General features: G+C 55.8%; 15 protein-coding genes across 15 annotated transcripts; 8 read left to right on the top strand and 7 right to left on the bottom strand.

Annotated features, from left to right (window-relative positions):
- The first annotated feature begins 120 nt into the window (after positions 1 to 120).
- SODALDRAFT_4920 (hypothetical protein) lies at positions 121 to 1,178 on the top strand. The gene is made up of 2 exons (XM_028615412.1): positions 121 to 441; positions 535 to 1,178. The coding sequence occupies exons 1-2, from the start codon at positions 336 to 338 to the stop codon at positions 1,098 to 1,100; spliced, it is 672 nt and encodes a 223-aa protein (XP_028469800.1). The 5' UTR covers positions 121 to 335; the 3' UTR covers positions 1,101 to 1,178.
- A 251-nt stretch (positions 1,179 to 1,429) lies between these two features.
- SODALDRAFT_374375 (hypothetical protein) lies at positions 1,430 to 2,220 on the bottom strand (the record flags this gene model as incomplete). Its single annotated transcript, XM_028614674.1, has 5 exons — positions 1,430 to 1,558; positions 1,630 to 1,736; positions 1,808 to 1,991; positions 2,061 to 2,118; positions 2,198 to 2,220. 5 exons carry the CDS (start codon positions 2,218 to 2,220, stop codon positions 1,430 to 1,432), a joined length of 501 nt encoding a protein of 166 aa, XP_028469799.1.
- A 101-nt stretch (positions 2,221 to 2,321) lies between these two features.
- On the top strand, positions 2,322 to 4,681 carry SODALDRAFT_374374 (hypothetical protein; the record flags this gene model as incomplete). The annotated part of the gene is made up of 5 exons (XM_028614673.1): positions 2,322 to 2,337; positions 2,451 to 2,490; positions 2,653 to 2,692; positions 2,788 to 3,147; positions 3,266 to 4,681. 5 exons carry the CDS (start codon positions 2,322 to 2,324, stop codon positions 4,547 to 4,549), a joined length of 1,740 nt encoding a protein of 579 aa, XP_028469798.1. The 3' UTR covers positions 4,550 to 4,681.
- Positions 4,618 to 6,195, bottom strand: SODALDRAFT_269796 (DNase I-like protein; the record flags this gene model as incomplete). Its single annotated transcript, XM_028607684.1, has 1 exon — positions 4,618 to 6,195. One exon carries the CDS (start codon positions 6,193 to 6,195, stop codon positions 4,618 to 4,620), a length of 1,578 nt encoding a protein of 525 aa, XP_028469797.1.
- Positions 6,196 to 6,686: 491 nt separating this feature from the next.
- On the bottom strand, positions 6,687 to 8,519 carry SODALDRAFT_354108 (biotin synthase; the record flags this gene model as incomplete). Its single annotated transcript, XM_028613689.1, has 4 exons — positions 6,687 to 7,598; positions 7,718 to 8,114; positions 8,239 to 8,314; positions 8,429 to 8,519. 4 exons carry the CDS (start codon positions 8,517 to 8,519, stop codon positions 6,687 to 6,689), a joined length of 1,476 nt encoding a protein of 491 aa, XP_028469796.1.
- On the bottom strand, positions 8,518 to 11,201 carry SODALDRAFT_326156 (hypothetical protein). Its single transcript, XM_028610101.1, has one exon. It carries the CDS (start codon positions 10,815 to 10,817, stop codon positions 8,742 to 8,744), a length of 2,076 nt encoding a protein of 691 aa, XP_028469795.1. The 5' UTR covers positions 10,818 to 11,201; the 3' UTR covers positions 8,518 to 8,741.
- Positions 11,202 to 11,368: 167 nt separating this feature from the next.
- On the bottom strand, positions 11,369 to 13,224 carry SODALDRAFT_318766 (hypothetical protein; the record flags this gene model as incomplete). Its single annotated transcript, XM_028609403.1, has 4 exons — positions 11,369 to 11,401; positions 11,494 to 11,500; positions 11,781 to 11,828; positions 11,870 to 13,224. The coding sequence occupies 4 exons, from the start codon at positions 13,222 to 13,224 to the stop codon at positions 11,369 to 11,371; spliced, it is 1,443 nt and encodes a 480-aa protein (XP_028469794.1).
- Positions 13,225 to 14,034: 810 nt separating this feature from the next.
- On the bottom strand, positions 14,035 to 16,311 carry SODALDRAFT_326154 (MFS general substrate transporter). Its single transcript, XM_028610100.1, has 4 exons — positions 15,341 to 16,311; positions 14,981 to 15,279; positions 14,605 to 14,894; positions 14,035 to 14,539 (listed from the first exon to the last, which is right to left on the bottom strand). The coding sequence occupies exons 1-4, from the start codon at positions 16,121 to 16,123 to the stop codon at positions 14,073 to 14,075; spliced, it is 1,839 nt and encodes a 612-aa protein (XP_028469793.1). The 5' UTR covers positions 16,124 to 16,311; the 3' UTR covers positions 14,035 to 14,072.
- A 655-nt stretch (positions 16,312 to 16,966) lies between these two features.
- On the top strand, positions 16,967 to 17,972 carry SODALDRAFT_374368 (hypothetical protein). Its single transcript, XM_028614672.1, has 2 exons — positions 16,967 to 17,153; positions 17,234 to 17,972. The coding sequence occupies exon 2, from the start codon at positions 17,394 to 17,396 to the stop codon at positions 17,766 to 17,768; it is 375 nt and encodes a 124-aa protein (XP_028469792.1). The 5' UTR covers positions 16,967 to 17,153; positions 17,234 to 17,393; the 3' UTR covers positions 17,769 to 17,972.
- A 483-nt stretch (positions 17,973 to 18,455) lies between these two features.
- Positions 18,456 to 19,493, top strand: SODALDRAFT_354102 (hypothetical protein; the record flags this gene model as incomplete). Its single annotated transcript, XM_028613688.1, has 5 exons — positions 18,456 to 18,483; positions 18,524 to 18,891; positions 19,006 to 19,050; positions 19,140 to 19,193; positions 19,455 to 19,493. 5 exons carry the CDS (start codon positions 18,456 to 18,458, stop codon positions 19,491 to 19,493), a joined length of 534 nt encoding a protein of 177 aa, XP_028469791.1.
- A 154-nt stretch (positions 19,494 to 19,647) lies between these two features.
- Positions 19,648 to 20,282, top strand: SODALDRAFT_354101 (Rhodanese-like protein; the record flags this gene model as incomplete). Its single annotated transcript, XM_028613687.1, has 3 exons — positions 19,648 to 19,839; positions 19,933 to 20,047; positions 20,107 to 20,282. 3 exons carry the CDS (start codon positions 19,648 to 19,650, stop codon positions 20,280 to 20,282), a joined length of 483 nt encoding a protein of 160 aa, XP_028469790.1.
- Positions 20,283 to 20,353: 71 nt separating this feature from the next.
- On the top strand, positions 20,354 to 21,460 carry SODALDRAFT_4728 (hypothetical protein). The gene has a single exon (XM_028615400.1). The coding sequence runs from the start codon at positions 20,559 to 20,561 to the stop codon at positions 21,414 to 21,416; it is 858 nt and encodes a 285-aa protein (XP_028469789.1). The 5' UTR covers positions 20,354 to 20,558; the 3' UTR covers positions 21,417 to 21,460.
- Positions 21,461 to 21,893: 433 nt separating this feature from the next.
- Positions 21,894 to 23,674, top strand: SODALDRAFT_326150 (ubiE/COQ5 methyltransferase). The gene is made up of 5 exons (XM_028610099.1): positions 21,894 to 22,320; positions 22,405 to 22,509; positions 22,569 to 22,911; positions 23,012 to 23,287; positions 23,362 to 23,674. Exons 1-5 carry the CDS (start codon positions 22,120 to 22,122, stop codon positions 23,400 to 23,402), a joined length of 966 nt encoding a protein of 321 aa, XP_028469788.1. The 5' UTR covers positions 21,894 to 22,119; the 3' UTR covers positions 23,403 to 23,674.
- Positions 23,675 to 23,885: 211 nt separating this feature from the next.
- SODALDRAFT_374365 (hypothetical protein) lies at positions 23,886 to 25,057 on the bottom strand. The gene is made up of 5 exons (XM_028614671.1): positions 25,039 to 25,057; positions 24,665 to 24,851; positions 24,554 to 24,612; positions 24,239 to 24,500; positions 23,886 to 24,176 (listed from the first exon to the last, which is right to left on the bottom strand). Exons 2-5 carry the CDS (start codon positions 24,774 to 24,776, stop codon positions 23,947 to 23,949), a joined length of 663 nt encoding a protein of 220 aa, XP_028469787.1. The 5' UTR covers positions 24,777 to 24,851; positions 25,039 to 25,057; the 3' UTR covers positions 23,886 to 23,946.
- A 267-nt stretch (positions 25,058 to 25,324) lies between these two features.
- SODALDRAFT_354098 (hypothetical protein) lies at positions 25,325 to 25,759 on the top strand (the record flags this gene model as incomplete). The annotated part of the gene is made up of 3 exons (XM_028613686.1): positions 25,325 to 25,492; positions 25,551 to 25,576; positions 25,615 to 25,759. 3 exons carry the CDS (start codon positions 25,325 to 25,327, stop codon positions 25,757 to 25,759), a joined length of 339 nt encoding a protein of 112 aa, XP_028469786.1.
- Between the last annotated feature and the right edge of the window lie 4 nt (positions 25,760 to 25,763).

Genomic DNA, 25,763 nt, shown 5'->3' with positions numbered 1-25,763 from the left:
GTATATAAGCAGGCCTTTGGTCTTTGGTAGATTTCTAAACTAACTTCCAGTCTCTACAGAAACCTTTCCTGTCAACCATCAAACGAACACCTATCCTACAGCAACAACGACGATTGGCACGGTTCCCGGACAGTCTATCTATCCCCCATCACAGTTCGCCTCCTGGCAGCCCCAGCGCGCTCTGCTTTCAGGCTTCGTCGACCGCACCTGGTCTACACGGTACGATCCCGTCAGTGGCAGCTGGGTCAACACGTATCATCCAGCAGATCGCTGAATAGATACCAACCACTTCCCTTGAGTCGGACCTCTCGCTGTCTCAAAGACAACCGCTCACCATGAATCCTCGGTTTGGACGCGACTCCGGACCTCCCCCTCCGCTCGGACCCCCGGGCCAGGCTTCTGTTCCTCAAGCCTATATCCCCTATGGCTATAGCCATTATGGTAAGCATTCTTTTTTATATATATATATAATTTTTTCTTTCTTTCACCAAGGTGACCTTGAGGGACAACCGTGGAGTGCTCACCCATCCACAGTCTCACCACTCGGCTACCCCTTGTCCTATCAGTCGGCCTGGGGTGTCCCAACCATCTACGCCGGCGCGGGCCAGAACGTCATACCCCTTCAGCCCAACGGCGTCAATAATGCCTACGCCCGTACGCCGACCAACCAACCCGCCTCGGGCGGAACCATGCCAGCCTCCCAGATGATCAACTCGACGGGGGGCGCCGGTTGCGAGCCCGGGTACAACTACTTCTTCCCGCCCGAGCACACCAAGATCCACGTCTTCAAGACCGCCACGCCGCCCTGGCAACTCCCCGCACACACGGCCATCGAGTTCCACGCCTGCCATGTCCCCGTGTCGGCCAGGGTCCAGGACATCCTCAAGGGGTTCGGCGCCACGGGGCCGTCGGCGCGGAAGAACAAGTGCTACGAGATCACCCAGGGCGGGAACGGTCGCTGGTACAAGGGCTTGTGCTTCGGCGCCGATGACAAGGATATGATGAAGAAGGCTATCAAGGATGTTGGCTGGGATGCGTCCCGTACGGGGCTCCCTGGCGAGAAGCCTGTTGTTTGTCTTTGGCTTACCAAGGATGGCTGAGCGGACATTTTGGTGTGCTATGACATGGGGGCCGTTGACGGAGATGTGATGCTGGTTGTTTGATATTTATGAACTCGGCTTTATTATTTCGCTCTTCTTCTTCTTCTTCTTCTTCTTCTTCTTCTTTCTCTTTTCCTTCTTTTTCTTTCTACTTTTCTATTTTACCCTCTGCTTTTCCTCTGGCTCTTCATACGTTGTTGTTTGCTCCCCCAGAGCTACGCAATAGCGAGACAGACTACTCAAATATGAAATTACTCTGCTCCTCTCCGCCATCGTACGATGTCGCAGGGGACAAACAATAAATACAGATTTCTGGATTTGGTATTTCGCTACGTTTCAAAATAACTTGGCAGGAACAAGTTGAGCAAGTTGGGTGTCGCTGCTTTTTTGTCGTCGTTGTTGTCGTCGTCGTCGTGTCGTCGGCGCCCTTCGCCCTTCACCCACTCTTCATATACAAACTAAATCCCACCCAGACAGCCATGTTAACCCTCTGCCATCGAACCAAAGGGGCCTCCCCCCGTCATAGCACCAATCTGGGGTCATAGATAGGGCCGTCGGTAGGTTTTCGCAGCAACTCCACAAACTTGGCGATACCCCTTTTCTGGTCCTCCCGTGCGACAGATGTTGGAGCAGGAGCTGCGATGGACGGGAGTCAACCCTAACCCACAATAGAAGTATTCCGGTTGGTCAAAGATAAGACGACGCACTGGACCTTATCCACTGAAAGGTCGGTACGGAGAAGGACATGTGGGACTCGTGGCACTCGTGGCATTCGTGGCACTCGTGGGGACCCGGTTGCGGGATGGCCCCGCCAACCGATCTGATGGCCAAGGGACAGACGCGTTCTAGTGTAGTCCATATGGTACTCGGGGCCAGTACAGAATCCCGGTACTATTGCATCAGTAAACCGGTGTCATACCAAATTTGTAAATCCCGGTTACGCAGCGCCTACGCAGATACAAGACGGAATATGAAGACGAAGATCCCTACTGAATCGGGGTATACAAATTTGGTATTGCTATGGTGCTCGGGTCACTTGGCATGGCCCACCGGTTTACGTTGTACGGGCAACGTAGTATTTTATACACATTCTGTACCGGCCGGAGTGCGTAGGGCCCATGATTATGTAATACGCTATACAACACCTCGGTCCTTTTGCCGAGCCACTCACTGTACCTTGCAACAAAGCCCCTTTTCATAACGGTCTCTAACGTCTCCCCTATGGATGTGCCCAATAGTGACTAGATCTTCGGTCACAGGTAGTTTTTTACGTAGCAAGTTTATGCTGCAGTGCGGACACGGAATAACACGCTGACACTTATCCTGCATGAAATGATGCCCATGATTTAGACCTTCAAATCCCTCCGGCTTGGCTCAGACTCTCAGGGCTGTAGGCGGCTTGCAGGCTTCTTACGTTGTGCGAGCAGGGGGTTTTAGTGCTTACCTACGTTGTACCGGGCTGTACGTTGTAGTGTCGTTTATGTTGATTTATTATAGAGTCCCTCATTTCCAAAATGCTACCCTAGGTCTCATCCTGGACCCGTCACCCCAGCCGTCTCCGCGGTGAAGCTCTGTCGGCTGTCATAATTTCTGTTCACCCGTCCCCACCTATCAGTTTATATATATTCTCGCATTCTCCCCCTCCTCCCTCTTTTTTGCGACGCCGAAAACCAAGTCATCATCACAGCTACCCGTTCGTCTCATCGCCAACCTGCCACAAGACGACGACTGGCCAAGACCGACGAAGACCATGGACTCTATTCGGGCCCTTCTGGGCCTCAAACCACGGCGGGTTCCGCCGCCGAAGATCGAAACTGACGAAATCTTCCCGGTACATTTCTTCGACGACACACCCACGTACCGGGATCTCATCTTGTGCTGGACTCTCCGCTTCAACGACGTCCTCGACGCCGATAAGCTGCATGATGCCCTCGTCCGGCTGCTGAATATGGGCGATTGGAGGAAGCTCGGGGGCCGGCTTCGCTTAAGGGTGAGTGAGAGAGCCTTCACTGTGACCCAGCTGCTGGGTTCAATCTGCGTCGCCAGAGTCCACCACGACTTTTCTATATATATATATATATTTCTTCTTCCCTTCCTTCCCCCCTGCCCAAGCAATTGAACGCAGCACCGCCTCCTGACTCTCCGTATTCCCCCCCTTTTCGCAGTCAGATGGCCGGTTGGAGATCCACGTACCGACCCCCTTCACACCAGCTCGTCCACCCGTTCGCTTCTCCCACATTACCTTCGACGTCAGCATCAAAGAGCACCCCCTCGCCAGCCAACTCCCGCAGCCGACACCCGATCTCTCCCTGCACCCGTCATCTGTGACCTTCCGCCCCTTCGGCGCCCGCTCCGACGCACCGACCACCATCGACGACTTCCTGTACAGCGACGAGCCGCAGCTCTCACTACACGTGACGTCCTTCAGGGACGCAACCCTCGTCGCGCTGTCGTGGCCGCACACCATGACCAGCGGCCTCGGCCGGAGGGACCTCGTAGCAGCCTGGTCCCTGGTCCTGGCCGGTCGAGAGGCCGAGGTCCCGCCCATGCTCGGAGCCCGCGAGGATCCCCTGGAAAAGCCGAGTACCGCCGCCGTCGAGGACCAGGAGCCGTACGTCCTCGAGCCGAAACGGATCCCGGGGCTGGGCATGCTCTGGTTCGGGCTGCGGTTCGCTTGGGAGCTCCTCTGGTATAGTGTCGAGGGGCGGATGATGTGCCTGCCGCCAAAATTCGTCGCGAGGCTGCGCCAGGAGGCCGTCGAAGGGCTCAAAGCCGCCGGCGGCGGCGGCGGCGGCGGCGGCGTGGACGGGGAGGAGGATGTCGACGTCCCCTTTCTCAGCGATGGCGACATCATATCGGCCTGGGCCACGCGCCTCGTCTCCGTGTCGCGTGGTCCCTCCCGCCCCATTACCGCCATCAACGCCGTCGACATCCGGGGCCGGGTCAAGTCCGCCTTCGACTCCGGCGCGGCCTACGTGCAGAACCTCGCCTTGGGCACATTCACCTTCTTTACGGCCCACGAGATCCCCAACCTGCCGCTTGGACAACTCGCCTACAGGTTTCGACGGAGCATCCAGGAGCAGGTCAGCGAGCCGCAGGTCCTGGCTTTGATGAGGCTGATGAGGGCTCAGAAACCGCCCGGCTCGCCCATGTTATTTGGGGAGGCGAATGCTTTGCTTGTCGTCTTCAGCAGCTGGGCGAAAGCCAAGTTTTACGAATCGGTTGACTTTGGTCCGGCAGTTGTGAGCACTGGCGCATGGGAGGAGAGGCCCTCGCATGTGCCCGGGCGGATGGTGTATCACCACGCGCAAAGCATGGTGGAGAGCGCGATGACGAGAAATGTTTTCAACATCTTGGGTAAAGACCCGCAGGAGAATTATTGGATTTCGGCCTTTTTGCTGCATGATTCTTGGGCCAAGATTGAGGAGGAGATTCGAAATTCTGCATAGCCTAGAGGTGCCACCATACGATGATATATGATTGATTCAATGTTCCCATACGACATACTCCATTTTAGCTAGGCATGCCATGTAGATTCCCATTCTGATATATCATACACAGTAATAACAGCCGCATGGTCCGACGTCCACTCATTGTCCCTATGATCCGGAATATTCTTTGGCTCCCCAGCAACGTAGGTCCACGAATCTGACACCTTCAGCTGGTCCCCTTTGTGATAGATAAAGTCAATGCGATCCTGCGGCTCGGGCCTGCCGCTGTCGTGCAACGGCGTGATGGGCGAATACGTGATGCCCTCTTCCTCGGCCGGATCGGGATGCGCAACGCGGTACGAATCGATAAACCCCTCCTCCGCCATCCTCTTGGACACAGGCCAGGGGACATCCGAGTGACCGCAGTGCCCGTCCCGGAGTTCCTCCACGTAGTCGAGATGCGACGGCTCGTTGAAATCCCCCAAGACAATAACCGGAACCTCGTCAACGGTGGAGAAATACGACCGCATTCTCCAAATCGTGGCCTCGGCCTGCTGCCGCCGCAGATCAACCCCCCGTCCCACGCCCCCCGTCACATCGTTGACCGACAGCCCGTCAAAACACAGCCCGTGGGGCCCATAGGGCCTAGACGCGAAATGCGCAACCCACACCACCACCTTCTCGGTCCACCCTTTCCCCAGGCTGATGGTCACACCGCCCGCCGAGAGTCCCAGATCGAGCTCCTGGTGGATGCGGTGCCGGCTGATGACGCCGACGCTCTCCTTGCTCGACCAGTAGTGCCAGCCCAGCGCCGCGGCCAGCCGTCTGGCGTGGCTGCCGTCGTGGTCTTCCTGCAGGCCGACGATGTCGACTCCGGAAGTGGCGAGGAACCGGACCTGCTTCTTGTGGTAGTCGTTGACTTTCTTCCCGCCGAACCAGAGGTTCAGGGACATGACTTTGAGCGTGTCGAGGAGGGGCTCTCCCTTCTTCCGCACGGGGATGGTCAGTTCGAGGAGGGCGGCCGAGTTGCGCCGCGTCGCCCACACCAGGATGGTTGTTGTATCCTCCGCCGCGTCGTCGGGAGGGGTGCCGAACATGTTGCCGTCACGAGTCACGTCGACCCACGTTGGCGAACCAAGGTGCAGCGATTCGAATTTTACCCCGTCCCCGTCAAGAACGAGGTGGCGTATCGATTCGAGGTAGTCGTCACCCCGACGGGCGTTGGGAAGGGTCGCCTTTTGTGAAATCACCTCGATGTCTCTCCCGTCGTCGGACAGGAATACTATGATGGGGAGGGCCAGCCATTCGTAGCCGTCCCTGGCGTTCAAGAAGACGCCGTACCGTCCGGGTCGCAGGTTTCGGGCTGGGAAGTGAACGGTCCCCTCGCGCCCAGGGGCATGTTGCCAGACGGTGGAGGGTCTGCTGTACTTCTTGCCGGCTTCGGGAATGAGGCCGACGCCTGCGTTGAGGTATAAGCCTATCCAGTTGGTGTCGTCGGGATCAGGCGTGGAGTAGTGGAAGGTCAACGAGTCCTCGGTATGCAGGAAGGTCAAGTTGCCCTTCCACGAGTTTGGCGACGGCTCGTCGTAGGCCTGGACCAGTTCGGAGAAGAGGATGGTAGAGGCCAGAGCTAGGAGGACTCGGGGGAGACTGAACGTTCGCATCTCGGCTTCTTTCGTACGATGCGGGGACTTGGAAGACGACACGAGCTGAAGAAAAGGAAGAGGGGGCACTCCGACTGGAATCCACGGGAAACAAGCGGCAATTCCATCTGGATTACCGGGCAGTTCTCATGGTTTTATCTTATAATTAATCATAGCCTCTACGACAGAGCCTGCTGGGGGAGTCCGAGGGTTGGGATCTGCCGAATCCTTCAGGACCAGGCAGGGCCGCAGGGCCAAGATGCCGCACAGGGACATGATATTAGGCTGCCGCTTTTCGATCCAATCCGAGTCGAAACAAAACGGCTGCCTATTTGGCTGGGAGATTGGTAGAGACAAAGAGACAGAGCGAGTCCCATGTCCGGTGGCTGCAGGTGTTCATGTTGAATATGGAGTCGGGTTGACGTATTCAACGGATACATGTATGCATCGCATTTGGCATCTTGTTCATGCTCGCTACTCCTACGAATAGCAGAATACACCAACGGATCTTGCTATGCCCCCTGCTCCGGAACGGGCGACTTCTCGTAGCTCTTCATCGGCTCCAAACCCCATCGGCCAAACATGGCACTATCCTCATCCCAACCATTGCACTCAGTCGTCAGCATCTTCTCGCCGGTAAAGATGGCGTTCGCGCCCGCCATGAAACACAAGGCCTGTTTCTCCTCCGCCATGGTCTTCCTCCCCGCCGCGATCCGGATAATCGTAGCCGGCATGAGAATCCGCGCCGCCGCAATGGTCCGTAGCACCGTAGTGAACTCGACGGGCGGGCGCTCCCCCAACGGCGTCCCCTTGATCGGCACGAGCGCATTCACGGGGAAACTCTCCGGGTGCGACGGCAAGGTAGAAACGGTATGCAGCAACCCGACGCGGTCCTCGGACGACTCGCCCAGCCCGAGAATGCCGCCGGAGCAGACGCTAATACCGGCGTCGCGCACGTGGCTCAGGGTCTTCAGCCGCTCGTCGTAGGTCCGGGTCGAGATGACGGAAGGGTAGAACTCGCGGCTCGTGTCGACGTTGTGGTTGTAGGCGGTCAGGCCGGCGTCCTTGAGCTCCCGGGCCTGGGCGGCGTCGATCATGCCCAGGGTGACGCACGACTCCATGCCCAGGGCGCGCACGCCCTGCACCATGGCCTTGATGTTCCGGAGGGCGTTCTTGCGGCCGCGCATGTCGCGCCACGCGGCGCCCATGCAGAACCGCGTGCTGCCTTTCTCGCGCGCCACCCGGGCCGCGGCGAGGACGGTCTCGACCGACTCGGCTTTTTTGGCTTCCAGCCCCGTGCCCTTCTGGTATCGCGTGGACTGGGCGCAGTAGGAGCAGTCTTCGGTGCAGCCTCCTGTTTTGATGTTCATGAGGGTGCAGAGTTGGACGTGGGCGGGGTTGTGGAATCGGCGGTGCACGTTGGCCTGGCATGATACGACGACATTAGTAGGCATTCATGATTCCAAGTCTGTCTGCCGTAGTCATTCGTAGGGAAAACTTAGAAGATAGCCATTGGTGATGGGAAAGACGGTCCATCGCTTACAGCTTGGTAGGCCAGCTCCATCAGGGGCTGATAGTAAATGGCGGAGATTTCCTCCCTCGTCCAGTCGTGCCTGGGCGCGTTGGCAGCCACTGCGTCGCGAAGGATCTTGGTTGCCTTTTCTCGTCGTTCGCTCTCCATGCGCTCATGGCTCGTCGGGGTATGTGGTTGTGGAGGTGGCGGTGGCGGTGGCGGTGGCGGTGAGAGAGATGCGCTGACGCCGCTGAGGGTTGGGACCTTTGGGTTCAAGTTCTCGACGACGGTGGACATTCGAACGCGAGGGAAGCTTTTCGGTGACAGAGACGCCGGGGCGCTGTGAACGGCCTTCGTCCTCAGCGCTGCCCTGAGGCATTTTGTCGTGACGGTCCGACTCATCTTGGCAAGTGGACCGATGGCGAAGCTTTGGGATATTTGCTGAGTGCTCTTGGAGAAAATAGGAACGGAATAAAAGATGAGAGGTCTCGGCCTTCCCTTCCAACAGCTTCGAAAGGGAGAAATACTTACCTATAGATTGATCATTGGACTGGTAGAAGCCGAGACCGGGCTCCTGAGCCGCCATGGCCCATCGCAAACCCCCACGCCGACGGCCCCAATCCACCCCTGTCCCCCAACGGTTTCGCGAATATCGCGCACGGGGTGCTTTCTTATTTCTAATCCTTTCGTTTTATTGGCTCAACTTGCTTCCATTCGGCTTTTGTTGGTGAGAACCCGGACGGTCCGACTCCCGGCCCCGGACCGACACCGGGCTAGCAGCCCCGACGGTTGCCGAGGAGACTGGAGGCAGTATATGGATATTGATTCCCATTGACTCATTTAATCAAAGAAAATGTCTTTGAGTTCAACTAGGACTTATGTCCATGATATAGATTACAAAGGAAACAGAAACGAAGGGCAAGCCTAGACGCCGTCTACCTCTATCACCAGGCGCAATGTCACATAACAACAACAAACAACATGAACCCATGCCAACCCATGGGCCATGCCAGCAGAACTCCCAGAGTCTCGTCATCTCATCTGTGCTCTCATCTCAAATGTCCGTCGCATCACCCTCTACCAGACCCACCCCGCTATCATACCTCTTGCTTCCCCGGCCCTTCCTTGCAAGGTCCCCAGCCAACAGGCTGCCTCGCCTTGAAGCAACAACTGCATCCCTTTGGTCCTTTTCCATGGCGGTCTGTTCCTCGCCACCCCTCGTTGCCGACTTCTTGGTAGGCGTAGCAAGCACCTCACGACTCATACTCACAACCCTCTCCAACTCCTCCCGCACGGCCTCAACCGCCCTCCACCCCCTCTCCCTCTCCTCCGCAAGACGCCCCTGCAGAGCACCCTTCTCAACCCTCAAATCCTTCACCATCTCATCTGCTCTCCTCAGCGCCTCGTTCAACCTCTCCACCTGCCCCTTCAACTCGGCAACCCGCGCATCCCGCGCATCCCGCGCCGCCAACGCGTCTCCCGCCCGCCGTCCCGACTCGTCCCTCGCAGCCTCAACCTCCGCAATCATCACCCTCAACCCCTCCGTCTCCCCCACCAACGCAGCAACCTTCCCACTCAACGCCTCGATCCTCCTTTCCCGCTCCGCCACATCCTCATCCCTCCGCGCCAACACCTCACCGTGCTCCCCCTCCATCCTCCCCACCAGGGCCTCCAACTCGGCCACGTCGTGCGCATAGCTCCCCGTCGCACCCTTCAACCTATCCACCGCCACCTCCAGCTCGCGGATCCTACCGTCCTTTTGCGCGAGCAGGTCCCGCGCCCGCGCGAGATCAGCCGACAGCGCATCCATGGCCTCGACCCGCGCGCCGAGCTGCCGCCGGAGCGACTGCTCGATGGCGTGGTACTCGTCAATGTCGGCCTCGTCTTCCCTCGCTTGCGCCGCGAGGGCGCGGAGCCGCGTCAGGAGGAGGTCGAGCACCGCGGCGCCGTTGGAGGTCAGGGGGAGCGCGATCTCGCCGGGGGTGAGGTACTCGAGCTCCAGGCGGGCGGTGCGGAACCCGGTGGCGATGGAGGAGATCACTTCGCCTGCGTCTTGTCCCGGGAAGCCCAGGGCGGTGACGGAGGTTGTGAGGGCGTGGAGGGCTGCGGAGCGGTCGGAGATGCTCCGGAGGAGGGATTCGAGCTGGGACTCCAGTTCCGCGTGTGCCTGTGCTTGTGGAGGAGAGGTGGCAGTGGAATGGCTGTTGCCGACGTCCCGTGGAGTGCATGGGGCGATGGTCGCCATGCGCTCCGACAGGCGACCTGCAAGGGACGTGTAGGAGTCGAGGGTGTTGCTAAGCTTGGACATTTCCAACCGCAGAGACTCCACCTGCTCCTCGAGATCTTGTTTCTCCGGATCCATGATGAAAGAAGTCTGGACGGCGGCATGGCATGTCGGGGTGGTCGGAGGCAAGACCTGTCTTCCCCCCACAGTCGATGCCGGAGTCGTCGGGACGTCGCGATGCCGATGCCGGGTCTCAACAGCAGGACTAGTAAGTGGCGGGGTGGGAAACGAAGCCCTCGCTCGGCGCGACGGCGTACTGCAGGCCAGTTGGGCCACAGTATCATCCCCAAACCGCTGATCATCATCATTATCACCATCACCATCATCATCATCCTCCGGAAGATCGATATCCATGAAATCGTCGGCAAAGGGATCCCGCGCCGCCATCGTCCAGTTATAAACGCGACTCTCATTCTCGACCGTCCGGGTGTCGAGCTGGTCGCGCAACGCCTCGAGCTGCTTCTCCAACTCCCAGATGCGATCCGTGTCAATCACGACAGTGGCGTTCTGGAGTTGGTAGATCTCGGCGTCCTTCTCGCGCAGCTGCGCCCGGAGACGGTCCAGCTCGGCCTGCGTTTCGCGCGCTCGGAGCCGCTTCTCCTGCGCGATGGCGTTCATCTCCTCGCTGAGCCCGTTGCGCCGGATGCGCCGTTGGATGCGGCCGTCGAGGACCTGCCGCAGCGGGAGGAGGCGTATCTCGCCGCTCAGCGACGTTGCGGTTGGGGGGGAGGCGCTCGTAGAGGACGAAGAAGAGGCGACGCCGTTGCCAGAGCATGTTTGCGCGGGAGTGGACTGGCGTCTTCTTCGTGGTGTTGTGCCGCGGATGAGCGACGTCCTCCGCACCATTGGCGTCAGACCGGTAGACGATGGTCCGACTATGGTTGGCCCTGGATCCGAAAATCGGACTCGTTTCTTGGATGTCGTCTTTCTGGGCGTACGCGAAGTCGACGGCGCTTCTCGCGCAGTCCGACTTCTGTCACCACCCGGCTGAATAGTAGTGTTGATGCTCCGACGCGTTCGCCGAAGCGCGATGGGAAGATCCATATCCGCCGCGGTGGAGGACGACATTGTGAAGTGTATACACTATGCAGTATAGAGGGGTGATTGTCGTCCGCTTCTTCCAGGATCAACGGACGTCTGGTGACAATCTCTGGTGAAAATACAAGGGGAAACAATGGAAGACAAGATAGAATCGTCAAAGATACAATTTATACGAAATGAAAACAAAACACCGTGGAGACGGGGTCTTGAAGGTGTTGTTTGTTCGTGGAGTCGCGACTCTCCGAGACATGATCCCTTATCGCGCCATTGTTTACTTATTTCCTATCGTGGTTTAGTGTCGCCAGATCCCCCCACCCCGGCCACTAGTGCCCCGCGTGCCGGTCCCTCGGCGCCAATCATTCCCACCGGACCGGGGGTCTCCCGATACCCTGTGGGGAGTGTCAGGCCAACGGCCCCCGCTGTACCTGCTTCCTGAGCCCACTGTGCTGGAAGCTGTCTTGTCGCGGTACTGGCTACTTACGAAAGGACTAAACCAGGGGGATACAGGGAGAATTTAGGGACTCCTAAGGCACCCCCACACGCCCTGACCGTTGTCACTGGTACTTGTTCGCTTCATGCTGGTAACCTGAGCTTTGTCCGTCTCGCATCACGCATCGTGAATCCATACCTGATATCCCCGACAAGTGTCGTTTTCGGTCAGTGCAAAGGTTGATTGTCAGGATTACTCCAGGTCAGGAATTACTAGGCTCAAAATAGGGCAAGCTGCCGAATAGACGAAATACTCCACGCTGCATGTGCAGAACACACATCAACTGCCCGACTCTCCTTCCGCCCTTTGCGACATCCTCTTCGGATCTATCCAAACAAGAATCTCCTCAACCCCTTTCCTCACTGACCTCCCAGCGGCCTCCAGGATCTTCCAAATCTGCCTCGGCGGCCATGTCAGAAGCAACCACACAAAGTACACAGGAAGCCAAACCGCCATCACAGCACATCCAAACAGCGTCTTCAGAACCTCGTATACCACCTTCCCTGTCCACACAACAGAGCCCACCACCACACGAGAAAACAAGGCAAACACGGCTTGCCCCACCGCCTTGCACCCGTTAATCACATCCTGCAACGTGATCGTCCGGAAGAACTCGAACACAGCGACAAGGGCAGTGTGCAGCACGGCAACAATCCTCTTCACCACCTCGGCCACAGCACCGCCGACGGCCTTGATCCCATCCCAGATCCAAGAGAGAACAGCCTTTGCCACCTTGGGAGTGGCTTTCACCACACGCTTCACCGCACGCCAGGTCGCCCGCCCCAGCCTAGCCGACGCCCCGGGAAGGGCTTTCGCGACACGTTTCACGCGGCCCGGGAAAGCCCTCGCCTGTCGCGCACACCACTTCGTCACGTAGTGCCGCTCTTCCCACACATATTTGGGAAAAGACCACACCACCGCCCGGGGCACAGTCCACAAAACGAACCGCAACACGGCCACAATCCCCCTCGCCACGCTCCGGATCCGCCGCATCTCCGCCTCGTGCGCCGTCTTCCACCGCTTCCACGCCCCGCCGCGCCTCAGCGGCAGATACGCCACGACGTCCCTGTGGCCGTTCCTCGCCGCCAGACGCAGCGCCAGCTCTCCGTCGGCGGCGATGAGCGCGTCGTCCGCCCCGTGTTCCTCGCGCAGCTGCTTCACGAGCGGGAGCCGCCCCAGGGCGGCGGCGAGTTGCAGCGGCGTCCTGCGCCGGCCGTACTGCGGCGGCAGCGGCGACGACAACAACGACGACGACGACGACGACGGCACCGTGCCGTAGCCGTCGACTGTGGCGCCTAGGGCGACGAGGGCGCGCAGCGTGGTGCCGTCGCCGGCGCGCACGGCGGCTAGGAGAGGGGTTTCGCCCGCCAAGGTCGTCACGTCCGGGGAGACGAGGCCGCGGGAGACGAAATCGCGGACCACGTCCTCGTGGCGCGTCGTGATGGCGTGGAAGAAGGACGTTACGATGGCGGAGGCTAGCTCGTGGGCTTCGACGCGACGGGGGAACTCCACGCCTGATTCGTCCTGATGTGACATGGGACTGGGGTAGGACTCGATCTTGGTGATGGGGAGGACGAGGGGAGAAGGCGAAGAGGAGGAAGGGGAGGATTGGAGTGATTCGAGGCGGCGGAAGAGGTCGTTGGTGTCGGTCTCGCTGTAGACGGGGACACTTTCGACCTCCATGCCGTCGATCTTGATGGCTTGAATGCACGTGGGAGGCATTCTGTCCGCCCGCAAATGTGCAGGTTCTGGTCGTAATACCTTGCCCTCCGAAGGCGATGGCTCGGGCGTGGTGTCTGTGTCTCGATCCATGGGTAATCTTGGTTCACTGGGTGATGTGGAACTCCTAGTGGCGGGTCGTGAATCTTGACGGTTGATGGATTTGGTTGTGAACTTGAGAAGTTGTGATCCTCTAATTGTACGTAGGAGTGCGCTCAACTGCCACCAACAAAACGGCAGATACGCAGTACTTAAGGCGACACTGCTGCTGGAGCCGGCGCGTCTTGTTTCTGTGTTAAGATGCCTGTCAATTGCACATGTCAATCACAGTCCCATGATCAGCAGGCAGCAAAATGGGGAGCTCGATAAATAGGTAGTGGCAGGTAAGTTCCTGGCACACGCTCAGCCCCCGTCGCCTTGGCAGCATGGCGCAGCGACTCTGACCTGCAGTAAGAGGCGTCGGCGCCTTGCCTAATCCGACATCAGTACAACCTGTAATCATACCCAACTTCCGTGTCCTGGTAATTACCCCCTATCCTGGCCTTGTTCATCCAGGTCCGCTGTCACACCTGAGGCAGGCTTCAGAACTCAGCCCTCAACTCCCAACTCCTCAGGTCAAGGCTGAGCAGAAGAACCGAAATGCCTGACTGAGAAGCTGCCCAAAACTCCAGTATCGCATTCGAAAAAAAGACATTCGATTCGCGGCCCGTGGTCGTAACCTACCAGTCAAAGTAGGCAGTAGCAATGATATGTCCAGAAACGGAGCGAACAGGCTAACAGCGACCTGCCGAAACGTATCATCAAGCAATCCAAGCCGTTTCTTCTCCCCCCCCCCCTCTGGTAGTAATACATCAGTAGACATAAAGGAACTCCTCATTCTGAAAATCCGTCATGTCGTCAAAGGCCCGGGTGCCGACACGACCTTGGGAACCTCCGTCTGTCCTCCCCGTCTCTCCCGGCTCGGGGTCCTGCGCGCTGTCTAACTCCGCAGCCCGACGTGCCCGGTCTGCGTCTTCTGCCGAGTACAGGCTGTAGTCCACCATAGAGGCAGATTTACCCAGCCGAACGCGCCGGCGGCTGTGCTCACGGTTGAGATGCCTGAGGTACACGGTCGTCATGGCAACCAGCGCAATGAGTCCACAGTACAGGAAGAGGTTCGACTGCAGGCCGCGGAAATACTCGGGCGCTTCGGACGGGGTGTAGAGCAGCGGCCCGATGATGTTACCGAGCGACTGGCCGACGAAGAGCACGGCCGATGTGCACTTCTTTTTGGTGTCGCCGGCCGTGTTGGCGGCGGACCACGAGTAGATGAGAGGGACTAGTGGAAACGTTAACAGATGGATTGATTCATGGTGGGTCTATAACTTATCGGGGATGACAAACTGATGCCCGGATAGACCGAGATGAGATAGTACCCTCCAAGCAAGCTCGCCCGGTAGGCAGGGTCACGCGGCGTCGCAAGCAGCACGGCGCACCCAACGATAGGCGCGATGGATAACACGGCGATGACGGGACCCTTCCTGTGGTACTTCATGGCGACGAGTGCACCGCCGATGGTGGAAATTAGCTGGACAAGACCGAAAGGAGCGTTAAATAGGATGGTGGCAAAGGAGTCAAAGCCGAACGACTGAACAATGAGAGGGCCAAACGTAGACACGCCGCCTGACGGGACCCTATTCAGATGATAAACGGTCAGGAATGAGACGCCGAGGGTATACAAGGAGGGGGGGAACGGAACGGCGCAACAGGCCTGGCGTACGAGATGAAGAAGATGAGGGCAAACCAGAGCCACGTCTTGGGATCCCACAGTGATTCGCGCAGGTGGTCATGCCGCCACTGCCGAGACATCACGCCCGTCTGGTTCATCCTGAGCCGCTCAATAGCGATTAGCTTATCCTCGTCGGTGAGAAACTTGGCCTCGATAGGCGAATCGGGCATATAAGCGAACAGGACGAAAGAGAAAGCGACGGTGACAAAGCCGAAGAAGAGGAATATGACCTGGTACGGCCGCAGAGAAGATGGTATGTTGGCAAGCCCGTAGGTGATCACGCTCCCAAACTGCGACTGTCGAGTCAGCATCTGGTGGACAGTGTCGGTGACGCGGAAGAGAAGACCGTACCATGTTGGTGAGGCCATTCATGGCATACCAGTAACTCATCCGCAAAGGCTGTTCCCTCCGACGCCAAAACATCTGGGTAATGGCCACAAAACTAGGCGCGACGCTGGCCTCGAACGCGCCGAGGAAGAAGCGCGCGACGAGTAACGACGGGAAAGCACGCGCCCCAGACATGAGCACCAGAGTAACTCCCCACAGCGCGACCATCCAGCTCGTGAACTTGCCGATGGGCAACTTCACGAGGAGCCAGGCCAGGGGAAACTGCATGATAAGCTGGGCGATGTACACCACGGACCCGAGCCACGAGTACTGGTTGTCGCGCAGGCCGGTATCCTCGATGAGGCCAAAGACGGAGGCGTACGCGAGGGTGGTCTTGTCGATCCCCTGGAGGAAATACACGGCCAGCATCAGCGGCAGGACGACGAGGTCGATGCGGCGTAGCACGCGTTCGTCGTCCTCGGCGGTGACGGCGACGCGGTAGTCCGCCGGCTTGCCCATCTTGCGGAGGAGGTCGGCGGCGGCGTCGCGACGGTTGGCATAGGCGTCTGCGACCGCGACGGGAGTCACGGGACGCATGGATGCGTCATCGTCGCCGTCGCCGTCGCCGTCGAGGAGGCGATCGGAGGGTTCGGAGCCCAGGAAGGGCTCCTGAGCGTCGGGCTTCTGGTCCCTTTGATCGTCGTGATACATGCGGGCGCCCGGGGAGGACGAGTCGGTTCTCTTGATGGAGCCCATGGTCATGTCGAAGCGAGTGGATGGGGATGATGAGTTGGAGTTGGACCTCATCGTTGCACTGCGTCGCGTCGGGACATGTGGAAATGTATTGCGTCCAACCCCAGGTGATACGTGGCTGATTTGGGAACCCGTAACATAATATCAGGTGGCTTCGGTGGGTGCTTTTAGTGTCGCCTCGAAGAAAGTTTGACAGACAATCAATCGCCCATTGTTTATGTGGTGACGTTGGGGGCTTGATCTTGAAGTCTTGATCAGTCAAGGACTCAAGGGGAAAGAAAGTCCGGGGGACTTTGAGGCGGTACTCCGTAGCGATTACATAATCATCGTGCTAGCGACCGTCAGTACTAGTACGCAATTTGTCGCCCTGGTACTTCGTACCTGCATTCCCAGGTCATTCTCCTACCTTGGATAAGGTACGAATCATACGACAGTGACTCAGTGAGGGCAGTCACCGTATCCAGACCTCCCCCCTTTCCTGCCCCGGACAGATTTTTTGGGTCTGACTTGAGAGGCACCAACATCCTCAATTCCTTCCCATTCGCGTTTAATACCCCTTTCACCGTGGCTTACAGAGTACATGCCGACATGTAGACCAGGGTCCGGGGATATTGGCCTTCTTCCAAGACATCTACACTCTGTACCTTTCCTTACCTTCGTACTATCTCCCTACCGCGTCACAGCCTACAGGTACACCGTACACACGTACCGAAGGCATTATGAAACGGAAGGTCAGACCGTCAGATGCGCACATGGAAGGTCATAGTCTCATAGACTGGTTGTGCTTTCCCATTAAAAAGGAAAACCTACCTACCTACCCGCACTTGTAAAGAAAGAGATCTGGTCGGTAAAGCCTTCTGTAGCATTCCCCTGGTTAACTGCAAACCTTCACCACAGGAAGGACATCTCAGTGACCTACGACCTGTCCGTCGAAAGGCCACACTTCAAGGTTCAAGATTCAAGATCGGTAGTCAGGATTCGAAGCATCACCCAGCAGAGTTTACACTGCCATAAGACGCATCCAAGTCAGCTGAAATTCTCCGGACGTATCAGAGACTCAGACCACAGTCACCGAACGGTAACCGTAAGTGTTTTTGCCGAGAGTCCGAGACCATACATGATGCGGCAATGCGGCATGCCACTCACATCGAGGACGAGAACTAGAAAAAGATCCCCGTCAGAGGCTACGGGCTACAACCTACCGCACAGCCCCCAAACTTGTAAAAGCCCCATCACTTACGCCATCACCAAAACCGACAATGAACACCGGAACCGACCAACAAGCCGGACGGGGTTGTTACTACCTCCCTGCCTGCTACCGCCCATGTCCCCAGACCGAGGCGGTCGTGGTCGCCCCCAGATGGATCCTGGCGGCTCGGTTTTCCGATTATGCCAGTTTCTTATCTACGGGCTTCTTGTCGGCCTTCTGTCTTCTGTCCTCCAAGGGGGATACTGGATGGGGCACACCATTTTCAACACTACCCGCGAGATTGAAGTGGAAGAGTGGGAACGTCAGAAGCGACAGGCGGAACTTACCAACCAGGAATTTGTCTACCGAAGGACCTACTGGACGAGCTTTTTACGGGCCATAGCAATTGGGGGCGAGCATAACGAGGCTCGCCATCGTCCTGCTGAGACCGCAGACTCCGGGGTCGAAAGGCAAGCCGAAGCGAAAGAACAACATGATGGCAAGGACTGAGTACTCAATGATGCCAAGAGTGCTGACTCCTGAGCAGTGAGTACAGCATGATGACTACGAAGATGAATTACCTGGAGTCACGTTCGACGCAGTCTCTGGCCGCCAGAAGTGCCAGAACTCTAGTCTCTTACTCAAATATTCTACAGGGGCCGGATAGGGAGTCGGGTGGTTCATGGGCCATGGCTAGCGAATAATGTTGGGTGCTCTTGTTCAATTCTTTCCTATCCCTTTTTAACGGAGAGTTAAAGAATAAATGAATAAATAAAACGGAACCAATCACCGGCGTCAGAATATGCTCCATGTCAGAACTGAGAACTCCCGGTGCATTATAAGAGCCAACCTGGACACCGAGATGCTTATTCGTTATGCATAACTACACCATTTCGTAATAGCCTAGACTGGAAGCTCTCACACACAAATTGGAGAGGCTGAGCCCAGCAGATGGAGTCAAACATAATGAGAACTGCAGCAGTTATGGAGGGAGTAGACGTGACTATATACACGGGATATCGTCAGTTGCATTCTGCACGAGTCTGATGGACAAGCCTTAAAGCCCTCACCAAGAAAAAGAGAGTCAACAGAACGATCTTCCTTTGTTGTTTGTTGTTTACAGAAGCAAGGGAAAAAAGAAAGAAAGAAACAAAAAGAACCAAAGGCGAATCAGTCCAGCTACCGCGGTCCACCATCATGCCAGCCTTCTCTAGCCCCGTCGATGGTACGGTGTACCTCCCTCTACTACCGTTACTACACTCCAGGCCCATCGACAACCGCGCCGCCTATCCAGCGCCTGACCCTCGTCTTCATCCACGGCTGGCCAATGTCCTCGCGCATGTACGACCACTTCTACAGCGACCTCGTTGACAAGCACCGGTACCGCATCGTGGCCACCGACCCGGCGCGGTTTCGGCCAAAGCGACTGGGCTGGACCAACGGGCCTACGACGAAGGACCACGTAACGTGGGCCACGTTCACAGCCGACCTGACCAGTCTGCTCGAGCACCTCGACGTCGACCCCTTCGTCTTCGTCGCCGCCAGCATTCTCACGATCCATTCCTCGGTCGATCATCCATTCTGGTGGTCGCCAATGCTCCGGGTTGCGGCTGACGGGTTTGATGCCACGAAGGTCTCTATTTGACTCATGCCGGACAGCCTACAGGTACTAAACGCCCTCCTTGCTTTCCTTGACGGCGAGGTAGACAAGACCGGATAAATCGATGTGCAAGGACGTTACAACTAGAGGGCCAGAGCCAAGCTGCGAGTGGATATCCCGTTTTGTCGTACTGTAGGTTGCGTGATTTGAGGTAGCGTGTGATCGTTGAATACCTACCCGGGTTTGGCTGGTTATAGGTCAGAGCTCGATGGACTGGTCAGATGTCCGAAGTCTTAGAACATTATGTTGACAGCGATATCTCTGTCCTGGCTCTGGTCAGTGCAAAATTCTCTGTTCGAGCTCTGACCTATACCCACCCCTACCCGGGTAGGTACCTTAAGGTAGAAAGTCGTATATTAATAGAACGAAGAAAAATAGAGTCATATGTTTACCCCTTTTGGGTGAAATGTGGATACCTGGTATCACATACCTAGCCATGTGACCAATCAGAATGCGGGAGTGACATCTCCTCTTCGACTGCAATGAGTGAAATACCTAGGTACCTCGGCGATGGTTCCCCGCCTCGATCACGACAGATCACGACATTTCCCAAGTTCCCAACCGGCGGGGAGTGACGGGGGTCTAACGTCCTGCTATAAGTCTGGTAGCGGACTCCCCTCTCCTTTGACCTCTTTTCTGCTCGTCCTTGATATACGGAGATTCAAGATTTATTTATGCGCCCCTAGAGTCAAACTTGAACACAAACTCTGTGCCTGACACTCCCGCAAAATGTCTGCCGGCCCCGAAACAGGAGCTGCTGCCGCCCCCGAGGCGCCGTGGCATGCCGCTTACCCGAAGCCAAAGACCTCCGAACCCGCGTCGTTGTCTAGCGAGGAGGTTCTGGCCTTGCTGAAGGGGCGAAGCGAGAATGCAGCCAGCAACGACTTTGTTCTTGTCGATGTTCGCCGCAATGATCACCAGGTGAGCAGAATGCCCAAGCGACATTGAAGGCCGGAGACGTTTGATTTGAGGTTGACCGTTGACCGTTGACGTGAACACCGCCAATGTCTGCAGGGAGGTACGGTCCGCGGATCGATAAACCTACCGGCCCAGTCGCTCTACCCATCTATCCCGACCCTCTATGGCCTATTCAAAGCGGCAGGGGTCAAACAGGTCATCTTCTACTGTGGTATGTCCGAAAGATTGCGGTCTCGTTCCATGATGGATAACGTTGGCTGACCGAGACAGGTTCGTCTGCCGGTCGTGGGACGCGGGCCGCTGGATGGCTAGCCGACTACCTGGCTGAGCGGGGGGATAAAGATTTGCAGAGCGTGCTACTGAAGGGAGGAATTAAAGGCTGGGTGGCTGCAGGGCCCGAGTTCACAGAGTGGATGGACGAGTATGACGAAACCGCATGGTCGTGAATGGTGAATGGTGATCATGACTTGGACCAAGGGGGGGCTTAAATCCGATTCGATTAATGACTAATCGCCCCGTCCCAAAATGGAAAACTTCCAGTTGGTCATCAGAATATCACCTCATTTGAACTTACCTAATCACATCACTTCCGCCCTCTTGAGTCTTGACTTCCGGCAGACCTCAACTGCCTCGCCCTACGATTCTGCGGCCTGCCTATCAGTCGTTCAGTCCTGGATATTCATCAACATCTTGAGGAAACAACAAAGTATTCTCGCTCCATCATGACATCTCCAGGAATGATTCTCAAATGGTCTTCAAAGCCCAAGGACCACAACACAATACGGGTCCGAGAGAACCAACGCCGCCATCGCGCCCGGAGAAAAGCGTATATCGAAGACTTGGAGCGCCAGCTGGACGAAGCACGAGCGCAGCTTTCCGATGCGTTGGCCGCAAATGCCGAGCTTCAGTCCGAGATGGTGGACCTGAGAACACTTTGCGCGACTCGTCGGCCGTTTCTCTGCGCCGGTTGCCAAGGACTAGGACGTACTTTGGAGATGGATTCGGAGGAATCGGAAGATTCGGAACCTCATACTGCAGAATACAAACTTGGGTCTACGTCCTCGACTGGTGGCTCAGAGGACATACCCGGGCCAGAAGAACGTTTTTCGACGCCTGTTTCAAAGTCATCGCCATCTGAATCGGCATCTTCACCAGTTGTACCAGGTCCACCTCCATCACCTCGAGCACCAAAGTCAACACGGTCTTCACAATCGCCGGGAGGAGGACCTTCTCCCAAGAACTCCTCTTCTTCTCACGAATCCCATCTTCCATTCAACCGCGACCGCGTCGCTGGGGGGGAGCGTGAGCGTCTGTCTTTACCACTCGCGGACGAGAATGCCTCGACCGATATCTTCTTCGAGGCTGCCTTCCGCTTCCCACAACAGGCGCCGGGGGAATCGACCATTCCATGCATCGTCGCCGACGCCATTATTTCCGACCAAAGCTGCAACCGGCTCGACTTGCGTGCCTTGAGCGACCGGCTGGGCCCAGGGTTTCGGGGCGCCACCGTCCCCGAGGAGGGCTGTCGAATTGTGAGCACAAGTGTCTTCTCAGTCCTGGACACTATCAACCCATTGTGAGGACAAATACAAAGTGTAGTCTATGTGTCATTTACGTACATAGTGTGCATTGCATGTTCGTATAGCCCGGGCGGCTCTCCGTCAATGATCAGGGATTCGGCGAAGTTTCTTCTGGATTAAGTGCAACGAGTCTGTCAAGGACGTCCTGGTTACCGTGGTCCCGGTCCGTGGTGGCTGTTAATGAAGAATTGCGCCAGACAATCGCTCGATCGCCGTTTCGTGCCCGATACTCGATAGTGCTCAGTCGCAAGCTCATGGGTTCCCAAATGCACAGACGTCCAACGGTCCAAGACATTTCCGCCTATCATCTGCACGCCACAGTTTATTAATGGGACGGGTTAGCGCACGTTTATTCTCGCGCTTATGCATTGATCCGACGTCTGGGCCGGTGACATATCGAAATAGTTTCCCTTTTTGGCAGCGCCACGACGTCACTTGATGCAGTCTCACCGACTGGTCCGACTCCCACCAAGGTGGGAAATAATTCAGTGACATCCTGCATGATAATAAAGCACGTGGAGCTTTCTTTACGTGGCAGTTCAGTTGTCAAAACATATATATATATATACTGACCTCGTCGTCTGTCTTCTTACCCAACACGAGCTACACAACCGATCCTGATTCCTCACCATTCATCACCTATATTCTGCAGATTACAAATTCCCACACAAGTTACAACATCAAGCTTGAACCCATTGACACTATGGACACCAAGAAAATCTACTCGGCTGTCACGCAGCACTATGGCTCGCTGGCGACTGATGCGACCCAGCTCAGCCGTGGCTACGGCACTTCAGTCGCGCAGTCCTTCGGATACAGCGAAGAGGAGCTCTCCAGCATCCCGGCGGAGTCCAACCTCGGACTAAGCTGCGGAAACCCCTTGGCTATGGCAAGCATACGCGAGGTATATGGCATCTTGTCCTGTCCCGTTCACCTTGATCGTTTAAAAATCAACGACCGCGAAAGACTAACAGAGAAATTTCGACAGGGAGAAACGGTTGTCGACCTAGGATCAGGGGGAGGCTTCGACGTCTTTCTTGCGGCCAAGAAAGTCGGCCCGACGGGTCGGGCCATTGGTATAGACATGAACAAGGCATGCCACAGATTCGTATTCCCCTCTTTTCCTTTCCAACGTGCTTATATTCGATCTAGGACATGCTCGCGCTGGCAGAAAAGAACAAGGTCGGCGCCGGCGCCACAAACGTCGAGTTCGTCGAAGGAATGATTACCGACATCCCCCTCACCTCCGGGACCGCCGACGTGGTTCTGTCCAACTGCGTCGTGAACCTCGTCCCGGAGGACGAGAAGCAGCTCGTCTTCAACGAGGTCTTCCGCGTGCTCAAGCCTGGCGGTCGCCTTGCCATCTCGGACATCCTGGCCAAGAAGCCGCTGTCGGAGAAGTTGCGACGGTGCGCTGCGGCCTATGTCGGGTGCATTGCCGGCGCCAGCTTGGTCGAGCAGTACCAGACGTACCTACGAGAGGCTGGGTTTAGCGGTAGGTTTTCATATCCCAGGGCCCGGTGCACGGAGTGTAACTAGGACCGGCGAGCCACCACAGAAGCTAACGAAAGCAACGCAACCCCCAACATGTACAGACGTCCTGATCAAAGACGCCAACGCCGATTTGAATGTATACTTGGATACTCTTCCTGATGGCACAAAAAAGGCCAAGAATGGGGGTACTAGCTCCTCGAATGACTCGACTTGCGGAGCTCCGACACCTTCGGCGAACCAGGGAGGTTGCTGCGGCTCAAAGGACATTGGCCCGTCTGGAGAGTCCGAGGCGGCTTCCGAAAGTACGACTGCTGCCCAGGCTGATCTGGCCAAAATGGCGGCTGAGATTGGTGATATTGACTTGAATGAGTGGATTGGTATGTGCCCCCTTCGCTGTATCTGACCTTTGTCGTGTGTCGAACCCGGCTAATCGTTCTGGTAATACTATTAGGGTCATACAAGATCTTTGCCGTCAAACCATTGGAGGGGTAGTTCCTAATGTGCTTCCTCAACAGCGGTGGTATTGATATGAAGTCGAGCATATATCCTGCTGGGTGGTGGGCCGCTACTGCGAATTTGACCCTGGATTGCTGCAGGCTAATACCGGAGCCGATGGAACGTGTTTATTACTTACCTTAGTATTTGATCTGAAAACCTTTAATGGACGAAAACCCCTGCTGGCTTGTAGACTGTAGTGTAAAGAAAATGGTTCACGTGTGCGGCCTCTATCTGGTCTTTGTTCGTGTGTCCGGATCCCACTTCTGGGCGGATGGCGGAAGGAAGAGTGTCTCACTGGGATATTAGACAGGTAAATAAAATGATATAAATGTTTTCATATCTTACTTACTACTATTATACTAGTATATACTATTATACTACTACTTTAGATATACTCCTATATATTAATATTACTTAGTATATTGTTTACTTTTATACTACTATATTATATTCGGATTTATAATTATAATAACGTAACCGGGTATTATTAAACTCAAAAAAGGAAAAGAAAATTAACCAAAAAAAAGAATAAAAAAAGTCAAAAAGTAAAGAGAAAAGAAAAAAAGCAAGTATAGTATAATACGGAGGGGTATAGTGGCTTACTGCGGCTACGGCGCTCAACCACGCTGTAGAGGAAGTTCGCGAAAGTCTCTAAATGCTTAGAGGGGATACCGTCCAGGGCAGCCTCGTCGTCATCTTCCCTAGGACGCTTACTAAGAGAGCCACCTAGTACTGAACCCTTTCTTTTACGCGGCGCAGGCGTACAGTCTAATACAGGTTAGGTTAGTACACGATCGTACACAAACACACACCACTAAAGATGCACGTACCGGCCAGCGAGCATACACTGCCGCCCGAACCACTGAGGCAATTGCCGCACGCTCCCTTGGCAAAACCCTCCAAGACGTAGCAGCCCACCAGATTGCCCTTGTTCTTCGCACACCTCCCGCATATATCGTCGCCTTTTTGTTCCTCTCCGTACATCTGGATATAAAATCCAGAGAGGGACTGCTGCCTTGTCATGTCAAAATTAGGAATTTTGACCTGACCCCCTTTCATATACCGGAGGCGTAACTCGAGGCCACGTTTGATCTGCTTTGTACATTAGTGTATAGGCCTGTACGATAGTGTAGGATAGTACGTACCTCAAGGTTATTTTCGCCAAGATGGCGGGCGACGGTGGAGGGGCACATCTCCTTGAAAACTATATCCACAATTGTTAGCTCTATCCCATACAGATACGTACACACACGTACGCTTCATAATATATGCATTGAGCTCAGGGCCGCGTAGTTGCTGAGGTTGTTTATCAGGGGCATCAGGCAAAATCTCGCCACCAATCTCGTCAGGCCAAGCAATCTTCTCCATTGTATCGTAAATAGCGGTAATAGGCTGTATGTGTGTGTATTTTGTTGTATAAGGTAGTACTGTTGAAGACTGTCACTATTATTATGTCCCATGTTAGCTAACTGCCAAACCAGCTAAACCAGCTCCACGACAATAGCACCACCAAAACTACAAAAACAGCTCTGAAAAGTAGGATTCCAGCAGATCTGGCCCTGTTGATTCAAATCGTAATACTTGATTTGATGGAATAGCTCTGTGTAAGGGTGTAGGTCGGGTGACTTACCTGACTCGTTGGTTGTCTGGAGAGGGAAAAATAAGATTCGGTGGTGGGCGTGGCGTTACAGTAAGGGACGAGATTTTTTTTCACCGCGATCTGATTGCTTGGTTTAACTAGCCCTATTCTACTACTATATTTTCGTGTATCATCGTGTGCCCTTATATACTAGCCTGTGTAGGCGTGTACGTATTATATTTTAGTGGATTTTCTGTTGTTGAAACAGTCCCCTAGTGGTTCATGAGCCTCAGCCCCCCCTTAACACCACTTGATATTAAAAACGCCCAGCTTCTTCATGCCCGACTCTCCAATGAAAGCCAAGTTTCTCAAAGGAGACGACAAGCTCATCGCCATTGAACGACTCCGAATGAACCAAATGGGCATCGGTTCTGGCGTGTGGAAATGGGACCACGTCAAGGAATGCGCCCTCGACCCCAAGACATGGCTCTGCTTTTTGGCTTATGTCTGTCATTTCGAATGTCCGAGAGTCTTCTCTCCCCAGCAACGTCTCCCCTCTGCAGTTAACCCAGATTCAAAAGCATCCCTAGTGGCGGCATCTCAACCTTCGGCCCCCTAATCGTCGAGTCCTTCGGCTTTGACCGCTTCACCACCATCCTCTTCAACATGCCCTTCGGGCGCCGTTCAAATGGTCGCCACCCTAGGCGGTGCTTGGCTATCCGACCGCATCAAGACACTCAAATGGGCGTTCCTCTACGACTGTATATGCTGAGTCG

Source organism: Sodiomyces alkalinus, assembly GCF_003711515.1.
Source record: "Sodiomyces alkalinus F11 unplaced genomic scaffold SODALscaffold_1, whole genome shotgun sequence".
Classification (NCBI taxonomy): Eukaryota; Fungi; Ascomycota; class Sordariomycetes; order Glomerellales; family Plectosphaerellaceae; genus Sodiomyces; species Sodiomyces alkalinus.
The sequence above is the reverse complement of the archived record's forward strand: the minus strand, read 5'-3'. Positions and strand labels throughout refer to the sequence as shown.

What these genes read in the sequence shown, in the direction of transcription:
- SODALDRAFT_374365 (XM_028614671.1), bottom strand. Translation starts at nt 24,776, where the DNA reads ATGGAGAAGATTGCTTGGCCTGACGAGATTGGTGGCGAGATTTTGCCT. An exon ending in TTGGCGAAAATAACCTTGAG is followed by an intron (nt 24,501 to 24,553) that starts GTACGTACTATC and finishes TGTACAAAGCAG; the next exon opens with ATCAAACGTGGCCTCGAGTT. An exon ending in CAGTGTATGCTCGCTGGCCG is followed by an intron (nt 24,177 to 24,238) that starts GTACGTGCATCT and finishes AACCTGTATTAG; the next exon opens with ACTGTACGCCTGCGCCGCGT.
- SODALDRAFT_4728 (XM_028615400.1), top strand. Translation starts at nt 20,559, where the DNA reads ATGACATCTCCAGGAATGATTCTCAAATGGTCTTCAAAGCCCAAGGAC.
- SODALDRAFT_326150 (XM_028610099.1), top strand. Translation starts at nt 22,120, where the DNA reads ATGGACACCAAGAAAATCTACTCGGCTGTCACGCAGCACTATGGCTCG. An exon ending in CTATGGCAAGCATACGCGAG is followed by an intron (nt 22,321 to 22,404) that starts GTATATGGCATC and finishes AAATTTCGACAG; the next exon opens with GGAGAAACGGTTGTCGACCT. An exon ending in ACGAGAGGCTGGGTTTAGCG is followed by an intron (nt 22,912 to 23,011) that starts GTAGGTTTTCAT and finishes CAACATGTACAG; the next exon opens with ACGTCCTGATCAAAGACGCC.
- SODALDRAFT_326156 (XM_028610101.1), bottom strand. Translation starts at nt 10,817, where the DNA reads ATGGTGCGGAGGACGTCGCTCATCCGCGGCACAACACCACGAAGAAGA.
- SODALDRAFT_4920 (XM_028615412.1), top strand. Translation starts at nt 336, where the DNA reads ATGAATCCTCGGTTTGGACGCGACTCCGGACCTCCCCCTCCGCTCGGA. An exon ending in CTATGGCTATAGCCATTATG is followed by an intron (nt 442 to 534) that starts GTAAGCATTCTT and finishes ACCCATCCACAG; the next exon opens with TCTCACCACTCGGCTACCCC.
- SODALDRAFT_374368 (XM_028614672.1), top strand. Translation starts at nt 17,394, where the DNA reads ATGTCCCCAGACCGAGGCGGTCGTGGTCGCCCCCAGATGGATCCTGGC.
- SODALDRAFT_326154 (XM_028610100.1), bottom strand. Translation starts at nt 16,123, where the DNA reads ATGAGGTCCAACTCCAACTCATCATCCCCATCCACTCGCTTCGACATG. An exon ending in TGAATGGCCTCACCAACATG is followed by an intron (nt 15,280 to 15,340) that starts GTACGGTCTTCT and finishes CGACAGTCGCAG; the next exon opens with TTTGGGAGCGTGATCACCTA. An exon ending in CTCGGTCTATCCGGGCATCA is followed by an intron (nt 14,540 to 14,604) that starts GTTTGTCATCCC and finishes CGTTTCCACTAG; the next exon opens with TCCCTCTCATCTACTCGTGG.